The 24,134-nt window shown below is 43.0% G+C and overlaps 2 protein-coding genes across 5 annotated transcripts in view; one reads left to right on the top strand and one right to left on the bottom strand.

The window, feature by feature from the left end:
* Positions 1 to 7,728, top strand: part of WAPL (WAPL cohesin release factor) — a 113,832-nt gene extending 106,104 nt beyond the window's left edge. For 3 of the 4 annotated variants that reach the window (XM_067552520.1, XM_067552521.1, XM_067552522.1), the window contains exons 16-19: positions 1,802 to 2,009; positions 3,475 to 3,563; positions 4,783 to 4,878; positions 5,285 to 7,728. In XM_067552520.1, coding sequence (XP_067408621.1) covers positions 1,802 to 2,009; positions 3,475 to 3,563; positions 4,783 to 4,878; positions 5,285 to 5,350 — 459 coding nt within the window. In that variant the 3' untranslated portion in view covers positions 5,351 to 7,728. The remainder of the gene's footprint in view (positions 1 to 1,801; positions 2,010 to 3,474; positions 3,564 to 4,782; positions 4,879 to 5,284) is intronic. The other variant, XR_010920637.1, reaches the window with a different exon arrangement.
* A 14,305-nt stretch (positions 7,729 to 22,033) lies between these two features.
* LOC137156198 (pancreas transcription factor 1 subunit alpha-like) lies at positions 22,034 to 23,716 on the bottom strand. Its single transcript, XM_067552935.1, has one exon. The coding sequence runs from the start codon at positions 23,628 to 23,630 to the stop codon at positions 22,953 to 22,955; it is 678 nt and encodes a 225-aa protein (XP_067409036.1). The 5' UTR covers positions 23,631 to 23,716; the 3' UTR covers positions 22,034 to 22,952.
* Positions 23,717 to 24,134: the final 418 nt, after the last annotated feature.

Consider the following 24,134-nt stretch of genomic DNA (forward strand, 5'->3'; position numbering starts at 1 on the left):
GGCCATGGCTGTGGCCAGGTGCTGCAGGCCGGACACCAGGGGCTGTGGCAGCTGAGGCTGGGAGCGGGACCAGGGGCCAAGCCAGTGAACTGCAGCCGGCAGTCAGGTCAGGAGACGGGGCTGGGAGCTGAGGCTGGAGCCATGACTGGGGGTTGGGGCTGGAGCAGAGCTTGGGGCAGAGCAGAGTGGTGCTCCCTCCCCACCTCCTATGGGGGCTGGCCCAAGCCCTGGCATCCTCCCAGCCCCCAACATTTCTCTGCACCCCTCCAGGGGGGCCGGGCCCCACAGATTGAAGACCTTTGGTCTAGAGGTTAACAGACTTAGAATTCAAGTACAAACAGTGAGTTTACCACTTACCCAGTAGCCCCAGTACAGAACTTGTTAACTGCACTTCGCTGGTCTACTCATGCATGGAGTGGATCTTTTTGGAGAGCTGGAGCAAGCTGGGGGGAGGGCAAAAAACTGACATAAAAATAAACTAAAACAGGAATTAGGAGGGAACAAAAAGGAGAATTTACAGAAAAAGGTGATGATGTTCCTGGAAGTAAAAGGAAGGATGGGGGAGAACAGGAAAAGAAAGTCAGATGCAGAGATTCCTATAAGAGCAGTACCATGCTGAACATTTTACAAATTAAAAGTGCAATTTGGGTATTCTAGTGTGTCTCAGAAAAATTTGTGTTTGTTACTCAGGAAAAGGTTTGACTCAATTAACCTGTTAATATGTATTTTTACCCTTCAAAGTGGTGAATTGGGTTGCCTTTGATCTTTTCCATGGGGCATTTCACCCTGATTTTTCATGAATGTATATAATCCTGTATAAAAGAGGATAAAAATCATAAAAATGTGGGACTTGAGGGAACCTTGATAGATCATCTAGTGCAGTCCCCTGCACTGAGGCAGGACTAAACCACCCCTGACTAGACCACTATCTTAGACCACCCCTGACATGTCTCTGTCTAACCTGTTCTTAAAATCCTCCAATGATGTACATTCCACAACCTCCCTAGTAATTTTGTTCCAGTGTTTTTAACTACCCTTACAGTTAGGAAGTTTTTCCTAATGTCTAACATAAATCTCCCTTGCTGCAATTTAAGCCCATAGCTTCGTGTCCTGTCCTCACTGGCTATGGAGAATAGTTTGTCACCCTCCTTTTCATAACAACCTTTTATGTTCTTGGAGACTTATGTCCCCTCTCCATCTTCTCTTCTCCAGACTAAACAAACCCAATTTTTTCAATCTTTCCTCAGAGGCTATGTTTTCTCGAACTTAAATAATTTCTGTTCTCATCTGGACTTTCTCCCATTTCTTTCCCAAAATATGGTGCCCAGAACTTGACACTATGCTCCAGTTGAGGCTTTATCAGTGCTAAATGGAGTGTGAGAGTTACTTCTTGTGCCTTGCTTACACTTCTACTAAAAGATCCCTGAATGATATTTGCTTTTTTGCGACATTATTAGATTGTTGACCCATATTTAGTTTTTGATCCAGTATTCTACCCAGATACTTTTCTGCAGTACTCCTTCCTAGGTAGTCACTTCCCATTTTGTATTTGTGCAATTGAGTATTCCTTCCTAAGTGTAGTACTTTGCATTTGTCCTTATTGAATTTAATAATTTATACCACTTCTCCAGGCATCAAGATCGTTTTGAATTTTAGTCCTGTGCCCTAATGTCTTTAGTAAGACAAATATTGAAGAATAAAACCATGAGAGGCTTTAGGCATGTGAAGGGGAAATGACCTTTCAAAATATTAGCATATGGGTTGGCTTATAACTGAATATCTCCTCACATTTTCCTATTAGCTATTCCTTGAGCGTGAACGAGCAGCGCAGCTGGCAGAGAGCCAGACAGATGAGTTGATCAAAGAAGCTCCTACTGCGCAGCATGATAAGAGTGGAGAATGGCAAGAGACAAGTGGGGAGATTCAGTGGGTCTCCACAGAAAAGGCAGATAATACTGAAGAGAAAGATAAGAAGGAAGAGGATGATGAAGAACTTGACCTTAATAAAGGTGTGTCAGTTGGTTTCGGTCGGCTGAAGGGAGGGGAGGAGCAGCGTGATTGCAATATAGCTGCCTCTGTAGTGAAGATTGCATAAGAGTTTCCATTCCAATCTCCGCTTTCCAATGACATATAACCCCTTGGGCTGAAATTTCCTCAGATTGGTCTCTGCCCACCTGTGAAACTTTTCTGAAAAATTTGAACAAAAGCATTCAGTTGATGTGAAAAGTATGAGGAGTGAAGGAAGCAGTCGTACTTTGTTCACTTTGCTGGATCCTGATCTCAATTCAGATTCTTTTCTGAAGTCTTTGTTTCATTGACACATTAATTCAATAATATTTCCTGTGTAATGTTCTGGTGGCCCTTTGCATACTTGCCTGAACTATTGTTAAACTTGAAATTGGCCTTTCTTTCTCTTTTCCCTTTATTTAGTCTCACTTCCTTCTCGTTTCCGTTATTCTCTTTCCTTTTTGGTTTTCTCACTTCATGTAATTTTTCTGCTCATCTCTTTGCTTCTTCTTTATGTCCCATGTTTATTTCTCTTCCACTGTCTTGTATCTCCATTTCCCTTTTTCTCTATTCCTTTCTGTTCCCACAATATTGCTTTGGCCCTCAGAATCTTTCTCTCTCCCTACTCACTTTTTACAGCAGATCTCCTCTCTCCCTCATCCTCTCCCAATCCCCATCCATTTGCAGGTGCAGCAAGGATATGTATATGGAAGTGTTTTAAGGCCTGGTGCCCTCTGTCCTTGGGGAATGACTCCCAGGAGCTCTGGTATTTTCAGGACCAAATGGCCAACTACCTGCTTCATCTCTGAAGAATGAAGATCTTCATTCATTTGGCTATCCCCCACCCGCTCATTCCTCCCCCTCTGCCTGTCTTTTTTGTCTCACCTTCTACATTTCCTCCTTGTCCTCTTCTTCCCTTCCCCCAACTTCCAATTCTGTCTTCTAGTGCTTGGTCCAAGGTGTGTCCAAAAGTCTTCTGGGGTGTCTGGAAGACACTATATTAATTATATTAAAGAAAATTCATGAAGGATAATGACATTTAGATTAGTTGGGGGGCAGATGGTATATCCTTCCAGGTTTACATGTATTCCTATATTTGTATTGTGTTGTATTGTGTGTGTACCTTACTTGTATTATTATCAAGTTTATAATAACGATATTTAGAGAGCTTTTGAATAACCCTGATGTTTGGGCCAGTATTCTCCCTCGGTAATTAGTTCCAATATCCAAGGCCATGTGTGAAATTGCTGAGTATGTGCTGGATGCCATGTTTAAGTATATATTATATTTTTCATCTAACTTAGTTTTGTAAAGTCCTTTGAGATACCTGGTCTGTGGAAGGAATTTACTTTTGTTCTATAATAATTCTTTGAAATGACACTGAGCAATTTAGATATATTTCTAATAAGAAAAAAATTTGCTTTATGAACAGTATATACTGTCTAAGCAATTCTCTTACTTTTGCAGCCCTTCAACATGCTGGGAAGCACATGGAAGACTGCATTGTGGCCTCATACACAGCATTGCTTTTGGGCTGTCTCTGCCAGGAGAGTCCAGTAAGGAAATGAGTTGATAACTCATTCTAAAATGGTTGTAAATGTTCATTGAAGTAACCACTGGCAGTCATGAAGTGTTTTTGTTGAGAGGATTTTGGGGAAATTCACCACTGCAGTGGGAGGGTCATGTTGGTGCATATGTAGCTCAGTGAAAGGTTTGTGGAAGTATTCCATTCTAAACCAGTCTTCACTTACTATATACTTTTAGTTCAATAATAACTGATGATCATGTTGGGGGCTGACTTTCTTGTGATTTGTCTCAGTCGACAGGTGAATTTATTCAGGAAAATTAGAAGGAAATAAGCCAAGATGTTTATAATTATAAGCTTACTGTGTTTCAATATGAGTTAAATGTTAGAGCTTTTCATAGTGTGCTGTCATAGTGCAATGAATTTCATTTTTGCCAATGATTTTTAGAACACCAAATTGTACATGACCACATTCTTTGAGGATGATTACCTCTATCAGATTGGGAAAGAGTCTGCAGAGCTGAAATTTAAAATTTAGGAATTCAGAGACCTAAATATAAATTAAAATTGTATATAATTGTATATAATTATAAAATTATATTTAAATAATATTTAAATACTAATTAAATAGTAATATATTTATAAAAGTTATATTTTATAGTTATAAACATATTAAATGTTTAAATAATATTAATATACTAATAAATTAATATGCTCAGTTGTCAGTTGTGTTCAGAAAGAAAAGAAGTGAGTGACTTTTTGACTAGATACCAGATTTGTCAAGATATACAGTGAGATTAGATATGGTCTGAAGAGCACTGTTCTGCAGCTTCTTGCTGATTTATTACGTAATTATCAGTTCTGGAACAGTTCAGGTACAAGGGTTAGTATTTCTTAGCTCTTAAGAACGAGAAATGTTATACAATTGGAAAGGATGGTTCTCACCATGCCAGTAGGATACTTTTGTTTGTCTGTCTGTCTAGCCTTTGAAAATCCTGGGCAGTCTGGTTTGACTTAACTGTTAAATATAGAAAACTGTAGCAACTGCGGTTGGCTAACTTGGCCATGAAAAGTCATCCACTGCCAGTGGAGATTGTGAGCACATCTTATGTGTAGTGAGAGACTTCAAATATAGACATGACAGCAGTAAACAGCTGAGGAAAACGTGTGTGTGTAAGAGACAGAGAGACTATTATATCATGCATACCGACCACAAATGTTAACTTAAAATAAATGTTTGACTTCCTTAGATCAATGTGACTACTGTGAGGGAATACTTACCTGAAGGGGACTTCTCAATAATGACTGAAATGCTCAAAAAATTTCTCAGTTTCATGAATCTTACTGTAAGTAGTGCATATATTTAAAATTGCCAGTTGTAGTTACTTTTCTTACTTTAAACTGCTCTTTCATTTCCAATCTCATACACGTGTGATGATATTAATACTGATAAAAGCATTCTAGCACTTCTGCTAGTGAATTGGGGGAAAGAACAAGGTGATATCTCCATATTTAATACAGAATGTCCATTTGGCAACTTTTTATTTTGCTAGTAAATGGAAAGGAAACTAATTTCTTATTCCACTTTGAATGTGACCCCTCAGTGGAAAATATTTCAGAAGCAGAGCCTTAAGTACATTTTATTGTCTTACTAACGTGCATTCTAAAATGAGCATAGCTTTTTCAGATTTTTATAATGTGTTATATATGCTTTTTTGTTACTTTCTTCTGTTTTCTGTTACTTGTTTTCAGTGTGCTGTTGGAACAACAGGCCAGAAATCTATCTCTAGGGTGATTGAATACTTGGAACACTGCTAGATACTTAACTTCCGCTGCAGGCACTCTAATACTGGAGCTACCCTTAGACAAAAGAAGAAATCATGAAAGAAGTCCTTGAAGATACACCAAGACCATTCATCTGTGTCATTCGTGTTCGGATTTTTAAGGCTACCTGGTCTCTTAACCGTGCATTCAGCATTTTCTAAAAGACAGTTACTACATCAATCTGCAACTATCAAAAATGAGGGAAATGGGTTCTGAAGAAAATAAATATAGAATTGATGCAGTGCAGTATTTAAATATTTTTGGCAGGGTTTGCCCTTCCTTTTTTTTTTTTTCTTGCTTTGTTCCTGACAAGTTTAAAGGGGAAAAACTTGCTGCTGATAGTGCAACTGCTGTTTACTGTTGAGCCACTGTTTCATGCCAGCCAGGTGCAAAGGCAGCTTAGCTACTGAGGTATCAAACAAATGTTCTAATAAAGAAGTTCTGGACAGCAGTATCGCTCCTATTTGAGTTTAATTTGCTCTTGCTTTTTTGTTACGCGATTATTCCAAAATCATAAAATATAAATTTTTAAATACTTTTGTGATTTTAACTACTGTCTATATTTAAAATTGTTGGAATCCAAAGAGGCAAGGATTGGATTGTTTATATTTTTATACTGTTTTGATTGAAATTAGGTGGTTGAACTACTTCTCAGTTCTAAAACTGTCATGGCCCACATACTGTAAACTGATAGTCCATAACACTTCATAGTTCTAAAAGGCATACAAAAACATAAACCCATCAAGCAGTTTGAGGGTATATTATCAAAAAATGCAGTAACTGTAAAGAGTTGTGCCCTGTTAAAGGACATAGTGAAATAATGTTCAATCCCAGGGTAGTTTACACTTCATACTAAGCAAAAACTTTGAAATGCTGTTTTGATTTGTTTCAAGGGAGCATTTGAGATATATTTTATAATACTCAATACAAAGAAATTGGATGTTTTAGGGGCGACTCAATAAAGAAGCTAAAACACCAATGGGGATTAATGTTTCCAGCTGACATAATCTTTCTATTTCATTCTTCTGTAGTATGGCAAAGTTAAATGCATACAACACAAAGCCTTAAAATGCTGATATAGCTAAGATTTTGTTCAGGCTGAGGTCTAGTTCACAAAGCATTGTGTTTGAAGACTTTAGTGGAACAAAAAATCCCAGAAAATACATTTAGATGTTTTTTTTTAATATTAGTGTTTTTTCTTGCACTCATTATTCAGACCAACAAAATTGGTAATTATTTTTATTATGCTGGTCTTGAATATTTGCAGACTCTTCGGAGGTCTGCATCATCAACATTTTTAAATACCTGTTTAGGTAGTTACATCATGTTACTCCACTGAATTTGTAAAACTTGAAGCCATAAAAATACTAGCTCTATGTATAATGAGGGGGAAATAACAGGAAATCTAACCAGCTTTTAGATCTTGTGTTATTTTCATGTATAAAGTTAGAAACTCGTGCTTTTGTATCAGTGCCAGCTGTAAATTTTTTTTACATACAGTGGCTGCCTTCTATGTCTTCCTATTTTTGATAATGCAGATTGTTGGGAATTCTGTAAGGAAGTAACTGATTAGAGGCAAAAATCCTATGTTGGTCATAACTTTTTGCATTTTCTCTCATCACCTTCTGAAAATTTAGCATACCAGTGTAACTTAGAAGAGATTTTGAGGTTGTGTTTCCCTTTGGGTAAAATCTTCAGTATAGAAAGAGAAACATAGTAAAATGATATACGTAAATGATTTCTAACAGGATGAAATTATTGGATATGTTTTGTCCATTTAGTCTTATGATTTTAAATTAATGGGTTTTCATTTACAGTTAGAATTCAAAAAGATTAAACAGTTACGTTTCTGTGGATAATGGCAAAGGATAATAAAATGATAGATGTAATACAGAAAAAGTCAGGGGCGACTATGTTTCTCTGTTACACTGGTAATTATTTGAATGGGAAGTGGTTTACCTCAGTGTTTAACAGTTGTTTTTTTTAAAATAACTAATTGTCAAGCACTGACAAATGCAGATTTTTTTTGAGGGTGGGGGGAGAAATCACCCTGTGAACTGCAGTGCATTTTTGTGTGTTAAACCCTCAAATAACTCTGCATTAAAGGGTACTTGAGGCCAACTTGCAAATTAAAGTTTTAAAGTAACTTTTTTCCATTGTATATATTTGTGTAAATACTCTTAATTGGAAATTAGAACAGTAGAGTACTTTTCTGAATCCAATCCTATTTTTATTTTATACAGTATTTCTCAGCTGTGATCTTTGGAGCAAAAGCCAACGGCAGGAAAAATAGTTTGTACCAGTTTCATGAAGTATGTCTTTGGGTTTTTGTAAATAATTTTAACTCAAATAAAATTGCTACTTTCAATACATATGTTGTCTTTTAACATGTAATAAAACATATTATCTGCATGAGAAATTGCAAAAGGAGAAGAAGGGCTGTCTCAGGTGAACTGCATAAATGAATGTTGGTGATGAGGCCTGATGATAGTGCTCCATTCTGCATTGGCATGTGAGATAACATCATTCAGTTGACAGTCCCAGCCAATCATTACCCAAATCTGCAGGAATTGAAGTGCTCTGGAGACATCACGCTTGGTTTCGTAAATTATGGAGTTCCTCCCACAACTCAATAGCAACTTTGCAACTGATTGGGAAGCAGCACATTTGAGGGAGTTGTGACGAGAACAATGAAAACTCATTAAAGCATGGGGGAAAATAGGGCAGTCCTCACTATATCTTCATGGATTTTACTGACTTCCTCCTCTCTTTTCAGTGGGAAGTAGGGACATTAAAATCAATATTGCTGTATTTATTAATCTGAATTATGATATTCTGATTTGTTCAGGATGGATTTTCTCAAACACCTCTTCTGTTAACTGATGCAGCTAAATCATTTCTGTCATACAACTGCAAAGTGCAGTAAAAATGAAAAGCTTGAGAGAACGTGCGAATGGTGTTGTCATCTCATTACCACTCTATTCTATTAACTAACATCAGCATAATGACATTTTCTGTTTGTGCCATAAAGAGCTGTTAATAGAGTTCCAAGTGCTGGAGCCATCATTCATAGACAGTACTGTAAAAGGCAATCATATAGTTATATAGTCATAAACGTGTCTCTAGAAATTCTTAGAAGATTCACTAGGAGAAATATTTCCACTCTGGTTGCTTTATATTTAGATACGTGTAATGGGAGCAGTAGATTTCTGAAATAACCTTGAAGAGTTTTTTCCGAATTAATAGCGCAGTTGTGAGTATCTTATAGAAGAATAAGATGTAATAGCCTATCAAATAAATAGTTTCAAGATTGAGGTTGAGACAGCTTTGCAACTTTTGATTTATATCCTGAGAGCGTAATGTGGCGCACTGTGCATACTTAATATAACAAAGGTAACATAGGGATTAATCCATCTCATTTTAACCACATGACCTCAGCAGTCATGTATCTTCTTCTTGAGTCCTTGTTTGACTGTGAGGACTTCCTCCATCCTCTTCTTCTTTTGTATCAAGTAACTTTGCCTGTGCTGCTCTCACAGAAGATCAAGATTTTCTCCTGTACCTGTGAAGAGGTGAGAATATTCTTCTGACACTATTGTTCTCTCCCTCTCCTGACCAAAACTAGACTGCTTACTTTGGAGGGCATGGAGAGAACCATACCCCTGAGTGTATTTTAGACAGCTCTTCCGGATAGGGGGATCCTTGTCTTTGTTAGAGCACCAAGCACATGTTTGGTGCTAAACAATATACATTAATCCATACTAGGGTTTTCCCTCTATATCAAGGAAGAGGTTCCAGGAGTGGTAAATAGTAAGTATGGGTCTCTATTCATAAGGATAGTGAAATGAGTCCTTACTCAGATCCAGTATCAAACCCTCATCTTCTAAAAGTCATACACAAGGTATATGGACACTAATAACCACAAATGCTGGAGCTACCTACTGTATAGAAGAAGTCCAGAAGAACAGCTCTGGCCCCAGACATCGCAATTGAACTTCCAAACTAAAAGATGCATCAAACAATACTAAAGGTATGATGAAGTCTTGTAGCAGTATCACTCTATGGTGAAAACGAGAGTCCTGTAGCACTTTGAAGACTAACAAATTTAATTTCTGCAGGCATAAACTTTCATTGGCTGCAACCCACTTTGTCAGATGTAAGGACTAGAAATCAAATAGCAGGTGTATATATATATATATACACATATCCAAGACTAAGGAACAACAATGGGGAAGTAGTTGAGGCCTATTCATAACCATTGATTAGGAGGTGAGAATGTGTGAACAGTGACTATTACTACTTGTAATGAGAGAACCATTCCAGGTCCCTATTTAGACCCATTTGATTGTATCAAGTTTGCAGATCATTTCAAGCTCAGCACTTTCTCTTTTAAGTCTGTTTTTGAAGTTTTTTTGTAGAAGTATGGCAACTTTCAAGTCATTTATAGAATGTCCTGGGAGACTGAAGTATTCTCCGACTGGATTATATATGTTGTTGTTTTTTGTTTGATTTATGTCCATTTATTCTTTTGCATAGTGACAGGCCGGTTTGGCCAATGTACATGGCAGAGGGGCATTGCTGGCACATGATGGCATATATTACATTAGTAGATGTGCAGGTGAATGAGCTCTTTATAGTGTCTCACATTCTCATCTCCTAAGCAACGGTTAGGAATAGGCCTCAACTACTTCCCCATTGTTGTTCTTTAGTCTTGGATATGTGTATATATATACCTGCTATTTGATTTCTATTCCTTACATCTGACGAAGTGGGTTGCAGCCAATGAAAGCTTATGCCTGCAGAAATTAAATTTGTTTGTCTTTGAAGTGCTACAGGACTCTTTTGTATACAGACTAACACGACTACTCCTCTGGAACTCTATGGTGAAGGGCTGCTTTCCTCAGTAGAGGGAGTAATAGTTGGAGTCTTCACAGGGGCTTGGTATTAGGTCCAGCATTTTTTCTGTTGCTGAGAACTGCATTTCTCATTTTTTTTCTGTACCATGACTGCATATTACAAGAAAACTTTGGGGCACCCATGAAAAGGGGGGTGTATCATGATTCCTAGTTTAAGAATCTATGATTTAACATACTAATTAAGTATGAAGTTATCAGATTGAACTAGTACAAACTAGTAGAAAAACTGACCCAACAAACACTTAATAGGAAGGATTAATAGATATTAGGTGATTGACTCCACAGGGTCTCAAGATTCCTTTCCACACCATGTTCATATGTTCCCAGAGTATTTACCTTGGTAAATCCAGTATCTGCCCTTTTTCAAGTAGATAACAATGTAAGTGTCTTTACCTCTGAGAACAGAGGCTAAACAGCTGGATGGGAGGAAGCACTAATGGAGCAATACCCTGGAGTAAAAAAGTTTAGTGAAGGCTAGATCAAAAGTCACTTAGGGTAATATAATTTCAGTATGGGATAGCACCTTAAAAAGAAATGTTCTCTTTCTGTTACAGGATCAAACTTCTCTGAGATCCAGCTCTTTCAATAACAAGTTAAATTTGCTTGACATATTGATTGCTTTTTTCTGTTTTAACATCACCCATGGAAATTAATTAAACCCTATGAAACTTTAAACCCTGTGAAACTTAACAAGAGGTGGTAAGTTTTTCTGAAAAATTAGATATCGCAAATACCTTAATTACCTGATCATGACTTTTCAGCTGATAACTGGCAAAATTGAATGATTAACAAACTACTCTGTATGATTGGCGACAAGCATGACACTGTTATGCTGTAATTCTGCTGACAAATAGTGGGTGTAGCTCTCATTTGATTCCTTTTTGCATTCCAGCCCTATAGTTGGTAAGAAATCTGTTTAGCATGGCCAGCAAAGGAATGTAATTTAGGGATCAAGTAAACAAGCTTAAAAAACAATGCGTATTTGATCATTTATTACTATTTGAATGCTGTTATCAATGTACAATAAAACCATTCAATGGAAATTGAGGTGAAGTTCATTTGAGGGGTGGGAATGGGAGGGCAGGGGAAAAGTGGTTGACTTGTTTTTTTGCACAATTGATAGTTTTGAGCACAGTTGTGGGCCCATAGACATGTACCTCACATCCACTGGAAATAGTCTGCCTGCTGAGGTAGTTGGTTATCTTCTGTTTTGTTGATGTGATGCCACTGACATTTTGTCAAGTGTGTTTTGCTCTTCTAGGCAGTGAGACACAAATACACCCAGTAAAGTAACCGGTTTGTGCCATTTGTATTTCAATATGCTAATTTACTTTATAGTCTGTATCTGAGTGAATGGAATTTAAATACAAACCAGAAGGAAAAACTTATTGTAGGAAATAATTTGTGCTGTAACTTTCCTCCGTTTATATATCAAAGTTCCTAAATATTTGCCTTGAGCACACTGAGCCATAACTTACAGATAGTTTAGCAAGGCTTTTATATAACCTGTTACGTTAAAATCTGATGTCATTTTACTGCACTCAGCTCCCATTGTTTCTGTATTATTTTCTCCTGTGGGTTTCAGCCAGCATTTTGAGGCTGAGGCTATGGCTACACTGACAATGGCAAAGTCGCTGCTGTCAGATCGATTTCTCTGGATCGACTGAGCTGTCGGTGAAGACCTGCTCAGTCGATCCAGAAATCGACATACTAAGACCACCTTCAAAAGTGTCAGTGCTGCATCGACGGGAAGATGGTTCCCATCTGCGCAGTGCAGTGAAGACGGCGCGCAGAAGAGGAGCAGAGAAGTCAACGGGAGTTGCGCAAGTTTTTTGCGTAGCTTGCGTAACTCCCGTCGACTGCCGCTGAATCCTGGAGGTAAGTGTAGACAGGATCTGAGAATACCTGATCCAAAAGGAAAACACTAGTGTATATATATGTCCAGATAAAAAAAAGCTGTGGTGAAGTTATATTCAGATGGGTGGGGGGAAACAACTTCTAGACAAAACTGCCTTAATAAACCATTCAAAAAACTTCTGTATGAATGCCTTAGCTATTTATACATTTAAAACCTGGCAAATTTGTTTTTAAGATGAAAGGTTTGATGCTGCTATGAAACTCAAATTAGAATTCCTATATGTTGAAGAGGCCAATGAGGTTCTACAGCTGATCTTCAATTGGAGCCTGATGCTGCAGAGTAACCCTTAGCTATGGCACTAGTGCCACATACGATTGACTATAGTGGGATTTCTCGCAGGAGTAAGGGATACTATTAATGAGGGTTTGCAAGATCAGGTCCTTGGTTTGAGCCTAACCAAAATGCTACAGAATCTTTCCACCTATCCATTCACTGTAGGTTATGTTGAACAAAGAAATAGAAACTATAACAGAATTTAAAAGAACCCAAACAACTAGGTCCATTGCTGGACAATAGGTCCATCAATGGCTATTAGCCAGGATTGGCAGGGATGCAACATCATACTCTGAGAGTCTCTAGCTTCTGTTTGCCAGAAGCTGGGAGTGGAAAACGGGATGGATCACTTGATTGTTCTGTTCATGCCCTCTAAAGCATAGTTTCTCAACCTGTGATACGTGTACTCCTGAGCTTAGGTGAGACACAGCACGAAGTACTTGGGGGGTGGGGGCAGGGAGAGAAGGGGAGGCAGCCAGCACGTGCCGACTTCTGGGGAAGCCTGGCGGCAGCAGCCCACTTCCCACCAAGTCCCAGCTCCTAGCTGGGAGATGTGCGGCAGCCCCTGGCTTCTGGGGAAGGCAGGCGGCAGTCCCCCCACTTCCTGCCCAGTCACAGCTCCCAGCTGGGAGGCAGGCAGCAGCCACTACAGTCCCAGGCAGCTGGGCTGCAGCTGCCTGCTTCCCGCCCAGTCCCATCTGAGGACTGGTTTACACTGGTGGCTTAATTTGAATTGATTACTTCCGCATCTACACTTGTGCATTGTTAATTTGAATTAAGTAGCCTTTAAAATTGAATTAATAAAACCACCTCTGCAAGCGGATTAGCGCCTGAAGTGCATTAGTTAATTGGCATTAGTGTGTGTGGGGACGCAATGGGACTTAATTTGAATTAATTGGCCTCCAGACTGTATCCCATGATGCCCCATTTCAGTACCCTCCCCCAAAGCAGCCCCTGGAAGATTTAAATCTTCATTTCCTGAGGTGAATGGGTTTAAAATCCAAGCTGCGATCACCCCCCCCCCCCCCACACACACACACACAACAAGCCCTTTGCAGGGCTTTAAGGGTTTGAAAATTTCACACACACCCCCACCCCCCGCATGGTGAATGCGTTTTAACTGCCCAGCAAGCCCTTTGCAGTTTGTCCCTTTAAGATTTGTCCCTTTGAAAGTTTAGCCCTTTAAAATTTGTCCCTTTGAAAGATTTCACCACCCACCCCCCTCCCGGCGTGGTGAATGCGTTTTAAATGCTAGCAGTGAGAGGAAATTCTTTGCTACATTGTTTCAGTGGCCAATCATGGAAATTGATACTTTAAGGGTTTATTCACAGTGCTGCATGTGGATACATTATATCATGCTTTCCATCAGTGAAATGGAAACATTTGTATCACTGTATTAATATACTAACTGACTCCGTTGTTATTTATCTTACATTCTACAGACACCTGTAGAATCAAAATCAAAGGCAAGCAATATACAGGGGATGGTAGGGGGAGCATAAATGGCAAACAGCATACAGTCCTAAAGTAATCCAGGATAAGCTGCAATGTATTTGTCACAGTCAAAATGAGAGCATAGTTCAGCTGGCTCCATGCGTCTGCAGCAATGGCGATCGGGGGAGTAAAAATACAGCATGAAAATCCTTTTCCTGTTTGTTTGGGGGTGGGGGAAGAGGGTGGGGGAAGCAGCACTGCATCCTGGGATGATGACACTCGTCACAGCAGCCTCTATGGTTAGTTGCACTGTGGGATAGCAGTGCAATGTGGGAAGCTTTCTAATTCGAATTAAGGCTGGCCAGTGTGGACACAAGAAACCAGCACAAACACTGTAGTGGGGACAGTCTGCAGCGCTTTCTATAAATCGCTTTCTGTAATTCAAATTAAGCTAATTCGAATTAATGCTGCAGTGTAGACATAGCCTGAGAGGCAGGCGGCAGCCTCCGGCTTTTCAGGAAGGCACGCGGCAGCCCCCAGCTTCCCACCAGGTCACAGCTCCCAGCTGGGAGGCAGGCAGTAGCCACCAGCTTCTGGCGGAGGTGGGCAGCAGCCCCCTGCTTCCTGCCGGGTCCCAGCTCCCAGGTGGGAGGTGGGCGACAGCTGCAACAGTCCTGGAAAGCCAGGCTGCAGCTGCCTGCTTCCCGGCCACTCCCAGCTGGGAGGCAGGCGGCAGCTGCCAGTTTCCTGCCAGGTCTCAGTTCTGAGCTGGGAGTGGGCAGCAGCCCCACACTTCCCGCCTGGTTACAGCTCCCAGCTAGGAGGCAGGCAGCAGCCGCTCGTTCTGGGAGAGGCGGGCAACAGCCCCCCACTTTCTGCCAGGTCTCAGCTCCCAGGTGGGAGCCTAGTGGTAGCCTTCTGCATCTTGTCAGCTGGGCTCACAGCTGGGTGACAGCCACCCGAACCTCGGCTCCAAGCTGAGGGACAGCCTCCAGCATCCCAGCTTGAAGATGGGCAGCAGCCATCTACCCTTATCTCTGGGTCCCAGCCGGCGCAGAAGCCTCCTCTGCCCCAGCTTGGATTGGGTGGCAGTCGCCCACCTCCCAGGCTGGCAGCCAAGCAGCAGCCGCCTGCAACTTGCCCAGGGGGCGGCCCCTCCCCCTCCCAAAGCCCAGTGCCCAGAAAACTTGTCAATTTCACTGCTCTATGACAGCCCCAGATTTTACCAGTTGCCTCTTTTCCTGTGTGTCTCTCTCTCGCCTTCCTTCCCTGTTGCTCTCTCATCCCTTCCTCCTCTCAAATCTATGGCAAAAAACTTGGCACGGTGCTTTATATTCCCCAGCATTGGCATGCCGCTCAAAGCCTTGTAGCTGTGGCCAACATCACCTCTAGCCCAGGTACGTACTTGAGTTGTGCACCCCAGGTGTAAAGGTGGTAACTACCTACACTAGATCTGACATCTGTCATATCACGGCCTTATATACTCAGCCCTTCTTCCAACATATGGTTCACATTAGTCTGTAAATATAAAATCCCATGGAAAATTGAGTGTTGGGGTACTTACTAAAATTTTCAGAAGTTAGGGGGTACTTGCTTCTTAAAAGGTTGAGAAACACTGCTCTACAGCACCTTGCTTTAGCTACCGTTGGAAGACAGGGTATGGGACTAGGTGGATTGTTGGCCTGACCCAGTATGGCCGTTTTTGTGTTCTAATATATGGCTAAGACCTTGTAGACAAATGTGAGTATCATGAAGCATTCCCCTTATTATACCTGGACATTTTAGTAGAACACAATATAATATTTTTGGTATGGCCTCATTCTTTTAATGGAATATTCCAGAATCTTAGGCCAGAGGTGTCAAACTCATCCTGTGGAGAAGGCTAAATCTTATTTTTAATTACGATCTTTTGGGCAGGGTATAAATTTAGAAATATCTACTACTGTCAGTCTACAGAAGGATCTCCACAGAAGGTATACACAAGGATTAAATATGTCTTAACTTAAAATTGTATAGTATTATATTGTCGTATGCAATATCCCTTTAGAGAAAACTGGCTTATTTAGGGCCATCTCTATTTCTACTCATTTCTTCCTTCCCCATCCACTTTTCTGTGTGTGCCCCATCCTTTGGGTGTCTCCTTCTGCAGTTCCTTCCCTTCAGTAATATCTAATTCTCTTCCCTCATTTCCCTGGTGTAGGATTCGCTCCAGCCCTGTTCCTCATCCTATCTGCTAAAATGATCACCAATTAAATAGTTAATGCTTACTTGTCAAGTCACCATTAGACTTGAACATTCTCATGATGGAAGTTTAGTGGGACTGGAGGAGTTTGCTACTCTCTAACATAGTTTGAAGCTGCCTGCTGACTCAGCCAACGCTGCATTAGTTTATGCTCAGCTCATATTTGGAAGACTATTTTCACAACTATGAGGGCTAAACCCTTATGATGGAAACTTAAATTCTGCAATATTTATTTATACTCTGTGGGCCACATAAATATATCATAGAGGCACTGTTTTATGTTCTAATCTAGCATATAGGACTAACACAGCCCTATTATAGTTTTCCTTGAAGTCTGGAATTTTACTTATGTTTACCAGGACTACTGTATTCTGCACCTAGAACCTTTAACACCTCATCATAATTCAGTGCTTTAACATTCTGATCTACAAAATCCTGGTTCAACTGTACTACACAGAATTTGAACCTGATCAGTATTGCTCTTTAATCAACCTTTTGGTCACTGTATGTGCCTTGGCATAGATTAGGTGAGCAGAAGTGCTGGCACCATTTGTCTGGGTCAGTAGCTACTTGTACATTGTACTTCACAATTGTCAGTGACTGGTACTGAGCTGCCCAAAGTCATTCTGAAGATTTCCCAGATGAATCTCATGGTAATGATCTCCAACAAGGAGACAGCTCTAATGGGAAATGGCCCTCAAGATAATTATGCAGTCAGCAAGCCTATTGTCAATCACTAGCTCACCTAAAGGCACCTGTTTAGCAAATTTTGGAATTGTTTAAAAAAGCCAAGACATGGTGCCAGTTTCTTTAAAAATGGCACAGAGGCTCGGACGTGAAAATACGGGCACTACTGGATTTAAGCGAGAGAGGGTCATTTATATATGGTATTACAAAGCACTGTATGTATCATTAGAGAGATGGCCAGTAAGGACCACTTACTTAAATAAAATCTAGCATGCTACATTATACCTTGAACTGGAATGTTGAGTATTAGTTAGCTGTTTGTTACTGCTGATACAATAGAGGCATATCTGTAAACTTGCAATGAATCCCTATGGTTGTATTACTTGCCCACTTGTACAGCACATCTCAGTCAGGTCGACGGTTAGGATTAAAGTAGTCATTATACTTTAAGGTTTTTTTAACTCATAGTTTCTCAACCTATGGTCCGTGTACCCCTGGGGGTATGTGAGACACAAGCAGGGGGGTACATGGCAAAAAACCCAGTGAAGAGAGGTGGGTGGCAGCTGCCCACTTCTGGAGAAGCCAGGTGGCAGCTGCCCATTTCCCACCCAGTCCCACCTCCTCGCTGGAAGGTAGACGGCAGCTGCCACAGTCCTGGGAAGCGGGGTGGCAGCTGCCGGCTTCTTGGGACACCAGGTGGCAGCTGTCGGCTTGGGCAGCAGCTGCTGGCTTTTTGGGAAGCCGGGTGGCAGCCACCCATATCTTGCCCAGTCCTAGCTCCCAGGTGGGAGCCTGGCGGTAGCCTCCTGTGCCCTGTGATCTGGGCGACTGCCACCTGTGCCCCTACTCTGAGCCGAGAGACAGCCTCCCATGCCCTGGCTTGAAGATGGGCAGCAGCTGCCTGCCTTCTGCCCACATCCCCAAGTCCCAGCATGCGTGGAAGCCTCCACTGCCCCAGCTCGGATTGGGTGGCAGTCGCCCATCTCCCTGGCTGGCAGCCAGGCAGCAGCTGCCTGCAACTTGCCCAGGTTGCAGCTCCCCTTCCCGGCTCAAAGCCTGGTGCCCAAAAAGCCAAACAGAGAGCCCAGCAGCTTGCCCAGTCCTGGAGTCGGGCTCTACCCGCAGGCTTACTTGTCAATTTCACTGCTCTGACAGGCCCAGATTTTACCAGTATAAAAATCTTAAGAGGGGCCCACACCCCCCTGCTGATGGCATGGGGAGCGCTGCTATCCACTCTGGGCCGCTAGTGCCTGCTCATACCTCACAAATTTCCGCCTGTGTGAGGAGAACACCACGTGACCCTGCCATCAGGCCATAGTGATTGGCTGGCATTGACCTTTGCTTCTATGTGGAGGAAGAAGAATGGGAGAAACAGCAGAGGGTTTTGTGATCTGCCACAGTCACACAGCACTGCAGAACTCAGAACTCTCCTGCTTTACAAGAAATACAGTCGTCCAGCAGTAAAGGGGAAAAAGACTGTATTTCTCAGAGTGAAAAATTGAGTGTTGGGGTACTTCTTAAAATTTTCAGAAGTTAGGGGTACTTGTTACTTAAATGGTTGAGAAAGAACTATGATCTTTTTAAAGGTGCCAACACAAATAGAGCTATATGCAAAGTATTCTGTGACTATTCCCCCATTTCATAGTGAGCCATATTGTACTGAGCATGTGCTGTTTGTTCTCTTCACAGTGAATGGAAGCTGTAGGAATTCAACCCCTCTGAAATCCATCCATGAGCTTTGCTGTAACCTGAAACATGACATATAGGACCAATTTTATCCCGGCTATAAATCCATCAATCACTGAGTCACAGTAGGAAGGAAATTGTCCCACAGTAGCATGTCTCTATCCCCACAAAATTAAAAGTGTTCAATTGAGTCAGCAGTGTGCCCTGGTTGTCAAGAAGGCTAATAGCATATTGGGCTGCATTAGGAGGGGCATTGCCAGCAGGTCACGGGAAGTGATTATTCCCCTCTATTCGGCGTTGGTGAGGCCGCATTTAGAATATTGTGTCCAGTTTTGGGCCCCCCACTACAAAAAGGATGTGGACAAGTTGGAGAGAGTACAGCGGAGGGCAACAAAAATGATTAGGGGGCTGGACTACAGGACTTATGAGAGGCTGAGGGAACTGGGCTTGTTTAGTCTGCAAAAGAGAAGAGTGAGGGGGGATTTGATAGCAGCCTTTAACTACCTGAAAGGGGGTTCCACAGAGGATGGGGCTAGGCTGTTCTCGGTGGTGGCAGATGACAGAACAAGGAGCAACGGTCTCAAGTTACAGGCGGGAGGTCTAGGTTGGACATTAGGAAAAAGTTTTTTACTAGGAGGGTGGTGAAGCACTGGAATGGGTTACCTAGGGAGGTGGTAGAATCTCCATCCTTAGAGGTTTTTAAGCTGAGGCTTGACAAAGCCCTGGTTGGGATGATATAGTTGAGGTTAGTCCTGCTTTGAGCAGGGGGTTGGACTAGATGACCTCCTGAGGTCCCTTCCAACTCTAATATTCTATGATTCTATAAGTTAAAAGCAAAAATAATTGGCTGTGGGATATCCTCTAGCTATTTTGCTATTCAGAGTTTATTTGGTTTTTAAATGGAAAAAATTTGCATTGTATTCCTTTAAAGAAATGCAGTTTTTGCACAGATGTTAAGTTTCGTCAACAAAAAATTCAAAGGCCTTCTACATGCAGACGTGAAGTAAGTTTGACCAGCTATGATTCATCTGAGAGCAAGGTATTATGCCATCCTTATGTTGTGTTAGTCTCCTCTCCTCACCCAATCCTCTGCAGTACCTGCTTTTAGAGCTGTAATTGTAAGTCTGAAAGTCTCTTTAGGGCAGGGACTTTCTTCCTCTTTGGTAAGTGCTTAGTGCATTTTGGGTGTTACTGCAATAATAAGGGCTTGGTACTGATCTGTATTAGGTAGAGAACTCTTGCAGCAACAGAATTGTTAACTAAGTTACAATGGGTGAGATTCATGAAGGTACTTAGGGGCTGCTGTCCTATTTATAGGCACCACTGCTATCCACAGAACTCCTAGACACCTAAGTTTTTGCAGTAAAAGTTCCCTAAGCGCCTATGTTTCTACCTACATGCTGCCTTATTCTAGGTGCCCGTCTCCCACCTAAGTCCCAAAGCATTCCCCAAGGAATCAGGGAAAAGATGGGCACTTGAGTATCTAAGTCACACATGGGGCCCGGTCAGGTAGCTGTGCTCCAAGCCCTCCTAACTCCACTCAAGCTAGCAGCAGGTAATGGACCTTCCTTACCCCTTTATTTAGACCAGTGGTTAGGGTACTCACCTATGCCCTATATTGAAGTATCCCTCTGTGGGAAGTGAAGGGATTTGAACAGGGATCTGTCCCGTCTCAGGTGAGTGCCCTAACCACTAGGCTATGGAACATACTGGGTGAGTATCCCTCCATCTGTCCTATTGAAGTTGATCCACTTTAATTAAATATTAATTGGGCAAGAGAGAATTTGACTATGCAGCCTAGTGGTTAGTCACTCATCTGACAGGTGGCAGATCTTGGTTCAGCTCCCTTCTCATCAGACAGAAAGGGGATTTGAACCAGAGGTCTTCCACATTCTGGGTGAGTAATCTAACCCCGGGGCCTAACAGTTATAAGGGAAGGCTGCTTTGTGTCTCCCCTCCCCTGAGTGCTTTTGTGTGGGATTAGTGGCCTCTGAGCCTGGTTTGTGGATTGCTAGCAGAAGTAAGTGCCTCCCTGCAGCCCAGACTTTGGTCCTGAACTCTGCAAGAGGGTCAAGGCTCAGCATGCACCTGCCTTGCTAGTTCTCAGAGCAGGATTTTTTGGGGATGGAGAGAAAGTGTGTAGGTCAGTAAATTTGATCTAGAGTGTGATGAGGGATGGCCCCTTATTAAAACCAAGGGGTGGGATAGGATGATTTTCCTTTTTTTTGAGGGAGTTGGCTAAATTGTCCCTGACCATTTACTGTGGGTTCTGTGGTTTTCTGTGCTGTGTCAGAATTTGGGCTTATAAAAGTGCTGGGGAGGAGCAAATATTTTGCCTGTAGGATAAACCACATAGTATTAAGTGCCATGATTTTAAAAATTAATTATTGTTACAGGATCGGTTTAGATTTGCAAAAAGGTCTGTACTGGGCTCCTATCTCTGTATTTTAAATTCTCTCACTGAAACAGTGGACTATAGTTAGCCTGTTTTCAGGACCAGAGTGCAAACACTTTCACTAAAAGCACTTAAAAAACACTGGGGCAGGAGTGCCTCCTTCAGTTGTGAGATGAATTTTCCCTTTACATAGGGAAACAAAGTAAAAGAGCCTTTTCCAGCTCCACAGAGGAATGATAGTGCAAGGCTTATCCTGGGATTCATGCAGGAGACCCAAGTGCCTTCTCTGCCACTGAGTTCTTTATGATCTTGAGCAAGAATCTTAGTCCCTCTGTGTGTCCAATGCCCATCTGTAAAATGGTATGATCATACTTTTCTACCTCAACAGATGGTGGGAACATAAATGCATTAAAAGACTGTGAGGTGTTCAGAAACTATTGTAAAGGGAGACCTTCCCTCTCCCTTTCTCCCTAAGTGCACATTCACTCTTCCCCATAGGGTTTATCACAGCAGGAATGTGGGAGCCCCTCATTAAAGAAGAGGCATCACATAACTGAACTGTAAATATATGACAAATATACAACAGGCAACGCATCTAGATCCCTGTCAGTTCCATTTCAAGTCAAGGTTCACTGGAGAGCTGCCTTTTACTGCTGCTTGAAGATGAAAATGAACTGTGCTGCTTGTCATCACTTTAGTTTCTTTAGTCAATTCACCCTTCTTTGTGAACAATATATAAATTGTACCCTCCTGTGCCAGTCCACCATGGGGGACTTAATGTTGGAGAAGGGTAGGCTACATTTGCCCTGCTGCCATCCTTCAGCGTTTCGCATGGAAAGGGTGGCTTTAAAAGCGCTGCTAGTGGGGCCTACCTGGGACACATGCTGAATCAGTGCATACCTTTTGTTCCCTCCTCGGTGACTGTCACTCTTGCACAAGCTAGCTCCACTTGGGCTACACCGGCAATTACAGGCAGTGCACCACTGCAAATTCTTTCCAGATGACTTTCCTCAGGCCAGAGCTCCTGGAACCTGGATTCAACATGTGGAAGCTGATCCCACCCAGGGCTGAGTCTAGCCCATAGACAGCTCAATGAATACAGAAATGAAGATAAACCACACACAAGTAGGGTGAAGTAACATTTATTAAGTGTCGTGATTTTTGCCTGTTCTCTGCATTGTCTTCCTTCCAGTGCTGAACGTTACTGTTCACTGGTGGTAGGAGAACTGCCCTTGCATTTGTCAGAAGCCTTTCCTCATTAATGAGACGTGACAGTGCTTGAACCATGTTTGAATTCTACCTGGAGCTAATTGGAAACAAAACGTTTTCTCCCTCCTGCTGTGCCAAGTTACTGAATCTGTTAAAGGGAATTCTAAAGTGACAAGAGGAGGTGAAGGACAATTCTCTGGAGAAGCCTCTATGGAAGACAGCTGCATGTCTAATTAGAGGCTGCTGGGCTACTACTTCTAAAGGAATGTAAAAGTTACTCCATACCGCCAGAAAAGCAGCAAGAGTGTTTTTCTCCTGGAGAAACAACCCGACCGAACTGAAAACAGCAGTAAGTGTGTGTGTTTCCTTTCGGCCTGGCAAAACCATGCTCCAGCGCCCTCTCCACACTGGCCTAGTTTGTCTCCTACCTGGCTCGTTGGAATCAGCCAGCGCTCTGGACAGTGTCCGAGTTGTTGAGTTTTTCCTAGGGCTCTGCTCCGCAGTCCGTCCCGCTGGCGTGTGTCGGAGTCCGTCCCGCTGTCCCGCCACCTCACCTGTCCCGTCACTTTCTGCCGATGCGGCGGTAGCCCCGACTTCTTTATTCTTCCCGTTACTGACTTTCTCTGAACGTGCCTGAGGGTTTCGTCCTGGAAAGGCCTCGCGACGCTTCCTGCGGCCAGCTGGATCGCGGTAGCGGTGGGGGCGGACGGGGAAAGCTAAGCGCTATCTCTGAAGGCAAAGGAGGCTTGCGCTGCCTGGCCGGGTCTGTCTGGCCCGATCTCGCTGGTGTCAGGACAAGGCAGGCGGGCTCTCGGCTCCACTGCAGCAGGCCGGAGTCAATTAAGAGCCCGGCGGGAGTTCTCGGCTGCTGGAAGTACAGGGCAGGGCTGGTTTCTCTCGGCGCTGGGGGGCGCAACCGTGCCTGTGCGCTGGGTGCTTCCCCCCTTCTGCGCGCCCAGCCGCTCCCCAGCGCCCCGCGGGCCGCCCGGGCCCTCTGCCCCCTGCAGCAGCTCGCTCAGCATGCAGATGTAGATCTTGGCCATCTGCAGCGTCTCCGCTTTGGACAGTTTCTTTTCGTTACGCAGCGCTGGGATGACGCTCCGCAGACGATCAAAGGCCACGTTCAAAGCCAGCATCCGCCTCCGTTCCCGGGCATTGGCTGCCAGCCGCCGGCGCCGTCTGATCCATGCCCCAGCTAAAGAATCGTATCCGCGGTCGGCCCCGGTTCTCTTCCTCCGGAGCCCGGCCAGGCCCCACGCTGCATCGTTTCCCCAGTCGGGGGTGCGCAGTGCCAATCCCTCCGGAGTCAGGCTCACGGATCCCTGGGGAAACCGGCGGTCGGTCCGTTCCCAGAGTGCAAAACCGGGCTGGAAATCCCTTGCCTTTCCCTGGAAACCTCTCCCCGCCGCCGCCGCCCTTCGCACTCGGGCTTTGCAGTGACAGGGCAGCGCCGAGCAGCTGTAGCTCGTACAGCCACCCACCCTTACTGGCTCGTGACTGCAACGGGCTTTCATTTTAGTCCGGAGCGGTTGGAACAGAGAATTTAGATTTTCCCTCCTCCCCTCTCCTGTCTCGGAGACACGTGCAAGTGTATCCAGAAACCTTGCAGGCTGGATTTGTTTATATTGCAAATGGGACACGTGGAGCGGCGGAAAAGGGTCCCTCCCCGGGCGGGGAAAAGTAGCTTTAAACAAAGCTCGTGCTCAAAGCTCAACCGTGAATAATTTGTCATTTATAAAAGAAAGAAAGCCTATTAAATACATGCATTCAGTGCGGATTAGTTTCTCTCCAGTGATCCCTTGAAGTGTGACACCAGGAATCAAAGAGACGTTAATCCTGTAATCTAAAATGCAATTAGATCAGGGGGTATCTTTTCCACTTGAAAGGCGCGCACGGTTCAGGTCTGCGGTGCAACAATTTAAAAGTAGCCTTTCCTCTCCCCACCCTCGACAGGAACAAAATCAATATTGGCGTTAACACGCTAATGATCTCCCGATCTGCCTAAGAAGGCATCTGGA

Source organism: Emydura macquarii, unplaced genomic scaffold (genome assembly GCF_026122565.2).
Source record: "Emydura macquarii macquarii isolate MOO-44397 ecotype Brisbane River unplaced genomic scaffold, CSIRO-AGI_Emac_v2 contig_1390, whole genome shotgun sequence".
Taxonomy (NCBI): domain Eukaryota; kingdom Metazoa; phylum Chordata; order Testudines; family Chelidae; genus Emydura; species Emydura macquarii.